Source organism: Cherax quadricarinatus, chromosome 14 (genome assembly GCF_038502225.1).
Source record: "Cherax quadricarinatus isolate ZL_2023a chromosome 14, ASM3850222v1, whole genome shotgun sequence".
NCBI classification, from domain to species: domain Eukaryota; kingdom Metazoa; phylum Arthropoda; class Malacostraca; order Decapoda; family Parastacidae; genus Cherax; species Cherax quadricarinatus.
Window position 1 is genome coordinate 25,563,717 of NC_091305.1, and position 5,000 is coordinate 25,568,716.

The following is a 5,000-nucleotide window of genomic DNA, read 5'->3' on the forward strand; positions in this document are numbered from 1 at the left end:
ACATCAAAATTAATGAGATCTGACAAACTGTCATAATAGATTTTACAAAAGTAAGCACAAGCACTGAACCACTAGTTAAAATGCAGAAGAAGTCGATGAATACAGGATAACTGTAAAAGATCTAAAGGAAAGTGAATGCAGTCCCAACATTGTATAGAGAGGGACAGGAAGTGCTACCCTACAGATCAACATTAGCAACACGTATGTTGTATAAAGAAATGGAGAAGACATCCAGAAGAAGAATGGTGAAGCACTTTGAAATAAGTTATTTATTAAATAAAAGCAATCACGGGTTACAATCCTCAATCACCTGCTGGAATTTTATGACAAAATATCAGAAGTATGGCAGGAGAGGAATGGGTGACGACATATTTCTGTAATGAAAAAAAGGAATTTGGTACCGTACCTCACATAAGACGAGGACAAAAATGTGTGGAGGAGGCGGAGGCCTTGAGATGGTCATGAGACAGAGCTTATCTCCAGACGCATACATATGTCGTAGAGCTAGGAGTAGCTTTCATTAATCTCAACATTTATTCACTGCCCTATATACGACATTAAGCCCATCTTGGAGTATGCAGCACCAGCATGGAATCCTTATTTCATAAAGTATTTTAAGAAATTACAAATAGTTCAGAGGTATGTAACGAGACTAGTCCCAGAGTTAAAGGAAGTCAACTATGAGAGGCTAAAGGAACTGAACTTAATGACACTAGAGGAGAGAAGAAAAGGGGGGACATGATAACGACATACTAAATACTCAGAGGGCTTGGCACAATAATGTGGGAAAACACATACATGAGAGAGCAATTAAAAAATGGCTCAGAAGAGTCACAATGACGTTAGGAAATATTTCTTCAGCCAGAGGGTGGTGAGGAAGTTGAAAGATCTGGACAAGAAGAACTAAAAGGAAAATGATCCAGGTCACACCGTAACGCCGTCGTAGTTCCTCTCTCCTGTGTGCGGATTATTTGTGTATCTGGACAAGAAGTATTGGAGGCAGGTTCAGTACATGGTTTTCAGAATAGGTATGACAGATCCTAGGAAACTAGGAGGGAGAATATCCATCTAGGGTAGGGCCCGGAGATTTAACTCCTGAGGCTACTAATAGATGAGTAAACACACGTACACAAACACAAAAAAACAGACACATGCAAACACACATACAAACACTGACACACACACACACACACACACACACACACACACACTGTTATGTACAAGGCCAGTATTGTCAAAGTACCACACTTGGATCCACTTCGAGGACAGCGTGAAACAAGCTTTTTAAATTTCAGGGGAGACATGATAACGACATACAAGATACTGCGGGGAATAGACAAGGTGGACAGAGATAGGATGTTCCAGAGAGGGGACACAGGGACAAGGGGTCACAACTGGAAGCTGAAGACTCAGACGAGTCACAGGGACGTTAGGAAGTATTTCTTCAGTCATAGAGTAGTCAAGCCGTGGAATAGCCTAGAAAGTGAAGTAGTGGAGGCGGGAACCATACATAGTTTTAAGGCGAGGTATGATAAAGCTCATGGAGCAGGGAGAGAGAGGACCTAGTAGCAATCAGTGAAGAGGCGGGGCCAGGAGCTATGACTCGACCCCTGCAACCACAAATAGGTGAGTACAAATAGGTGAGTACACACACACACACACACACACACACACGCGCACACACACACACACACACACACACACACACACACACACACACACACACACACACACACACACACGCACGCACGCAAACACACAAACATGCAAACACAAAACGCACACACACACACACACCGCCTCATGTTTACCAATAACATCCCCTCCCTCCTCACTATTATATCAAAACAGAGCAGGTTTTGTGTGTTTGTATGTACGTGCGTGTAGCTGACTACCAGACATTACCGGTGATCCCCCAGTCAGCGACACGGGCACGACCACCACACAATACTTACACCAATTACCTTCCTCCATTCTAATATATTTTCCAGCTTCCGGACTTGTAACTTTTGTCATCCTGAGAATTTTTTTTTCAAAGGTTATAGACTCTAGAGTTGTGGGGCGTTGGCTGGTGTGATCACTGGAGGTGTTTGATGACTGGCAGTGTGATCACTGGAGGTGTTTGATGACTGGCAGTGTGATCACTGGAGGTGTTTGATGACTGGCAGTGTGATCACTGGAGGTGTTTGATGACTGGCAGTGTGATCACTGGAGGTGTTTCAGGACTGGTAGTGTGATCACTGGAGGTGTTTGATGACTGGCAGTGTGATCACTGGAGGTGTTTGATGACTGGCAGTGTGATCACTGGAGGTGTTTGATGACTGGCAGTGTGATCACTGGAGGTGTTTGATGACTGGCAGTGTGATCACTGGAGGTGTTTGATGACTGGTGTTGTGATCACTGGAGGTTTTTGAGGACTGGCAGTGTGATCACTGGAGGTGTTTCAGGACTGGTAGTGTGATCACTGGAGGTGTTTCAGGACTGGTAGTGTGATCACTGGAGGTGTTTCAGGACTGGTAGTGTGATCACTGGAGGTGTTTCAGGACTGGTAGTGTGATCACTGGAGGTGTTTCAGGACTGGTAGTGTGATCACTGGAGGTGTTTGATGACTGGCAGTGTGATCACTGGAGGTGTTTGATGACTGGCAGTGTGATCACTGGAGGTGTTTGAAGACTGGCAGTGTGATCACTGGAGGTGTTTCAGGAGTGTATGATCACTGGAGGTGTTTCAGGAGTCACTGGAGGTGTTTCAGGACTGACTGGTAGTGTGATCACTGGAGGTGTTTCAGGACTGGTAGTGTGATCACTGGAGGTGTTTCAGGACTGGTAGTATGATCACTGGAGGTGTTTCAGGACTGGTAGTGTGATCACTGGAGGTTTTTGAGGACTGGATCACAGTGTGATCACTGGAGGTGTTTGATGACTGGCAGTGTGATCACAGGATCACTGGCAGTGTGATCACTGGAGGTGTTTGATGACTGGAAGTGTGATCACTGGAGGTGTTTCAGGACTGGTAGTATGATCACTGGAGGTGTTTCAGGACAGTGTGATCACTGGAGGTGTACTGGAGGTGTTTGAGGACTGGCAGTGTGATCACTGGAGGTGTTTCAGGACTGGTAGTGTGATCACTGGAGGTGTTTCAGGACTGGTAGTGTGATCACTGGAGGTGTTTCAGGACTGGTAGTGTGATTACTGGAGGTGTTTCAGGACTGGTAGTGTGATTACTGGAGGTGTTTCAGGACTGGTAGTGTGATCACTGGAGGTGTTTCAGGACTGGTAGTGTGATCACTGGAGGTGTTTCAGGACTGGTAGTGTGATCACTGGAGGTGTTTCAGGACTGGTAGTGTGATCACTGGAGGTGTTTCAGGACTGGTAGTGTGATCACTGGAGGTGTTTCAGGACTGGTAGTGTGATCACTGGAGGTGTTTCAGGACTGGTAGTGTGATCACTGGAGGTGTTTCAGGACTGGTAGTGTGATCACTGGAGGTGTTTCAGGACTGGTAGTGTGATCACTGGAGGTGTTTCAGGACTGGTAGTGTGATCACTGGAGGTGTTTCAGGACTGGTAGTGTGATCACTGGAGGTGTTTCAGGACTGGTAGTGTGATCACTGGAGGTGTTTCAGGACTGGTAGTGTGATCACTGGAGGTGTTTCAGGACTGGTAGTGTGATCACTGGAGGTGTTTCAGGACTGGTAGTGTGATCACTGGAGGTGTTTCAGGACTGGTACTGTGATCACTGGAGGTGTTTCAGGACTGGTAGTGTGATCACTGGAGGTGTTTGACATTATCTCTTAGTTGTATCTCATCATTTCTGTGAAATCATGAACCTATTTATCAAATAAATATTTCTATAAGCCTCACCAACACAGTTATGAACTCGCTGATGTAAAGACTCCAAAATTCTCAAATCAAATTATATTTCTGATTTAAGCACCAATGACTCTTAAAATTATAACAGATAGAGATGAAGATTATTTAGAAGTGAAAAATTTAGAGAGTTGGATTGTTTATATTGGATTAGTTATCCGTCCCCTATGTACTTTTTCTGTTGTTTTTTTTGTTGTTTTGTTGTTGTTATTGTTGTTGAGGTAGATCTGTCCCTCGAGGCAGCGCAGCCACTTTGTATGTTTCTGGAAATTTTAGTGTCTTAAGGTTAACTTATTTTAGTATGATAGTTGTTTGGAATATTTGTCTTTACGTTGTAAGAATTAATTCCTTTTTAATAGATGATGAGGGTGTCATTGTTTCGCCGAAACGTTGATGATAATGTATTTTGGAAGAAAAATTATTTCCTGATTGAAATAGAGAGAGAGAGAGAGAGAGAGAGAGATACAGAGAAAGAGGAGGCATTGTACCTCCTTATTAATCACTTCAAATAACAGACATAAATGTTTTGACAGTTAAGGAATATTTCTTTTTCGCGAAATTGTATATTAATATAGAGACAGCAATGCCATGTGCTTTATCTTAGAGTACTTTAGTGACTTTAATTATTATGAAGTAAACCTATTTCCTCCCTCCTTATAGCCAGTCTCAAAGGCTTTAAGTACTTTATGTAGTTCATTTTCACTCATATTACATATTCAACATTATTCTGTTGTGTATATGGTTTAGGCAGGTGCAAGGAATGATAGAATATGGGATTAGGGTAGTGAGCCATTCCTTACTCGTAATCCAGAGGTGAGCATAGGTATAACCTACACGCTGACTCCCACGTCATGTTCCCCAGGTGTGTGTCCGGTGTTGTGCAGCAACCACGGCACCTACGGAGGCGGTCTGTGTCACTGCGAGGTGGGCTGGAAGGGTCGAGAGTGCGACGTGCCCGACAGCGACTGCGAGGTTCCTGACTGCCACGGTCACGGCTCCTGCATCCAGGGTGCCTGTGTGTGTCAACCCGGCTGGAAGGGTGACCACTGCCAGACCGGTGAGTCTTTCACTTATTCCTTTCTATGTTACTGTTATTATCTTGTGTTAAGGCGCTAACCTCATTTGTGTTGTCAC

At 44.2% G+C, this 5,000-nt stretch overlaps 1 protein-coding gene across 6 annotated transcripts in view; it reads left to right on the forward strand.

The window, feature by feature from the left end:
* The window catches only part of Ten-a (tenascin accessory), a 1,550,399-nt gene that overhangs the window by 1,156,502 nt on the left and 388,897 nt on the right, over positions 1–5,000 (forward strand). For all 6 annotated transcript variants that reach the window (XM_070084924.1, XM_070084928.1, XM_070084925.1 and 3 more), the window contains one exon: positions 4,729–4,923. In XM_070084924.1, coding sequence (XP_069941025.1) covers positions 4,729–4,923 — 195 coding nt within the window. The remainder of the gene's footprint in view (positions 1–4,728; positions 4,924–5,000) is intronic.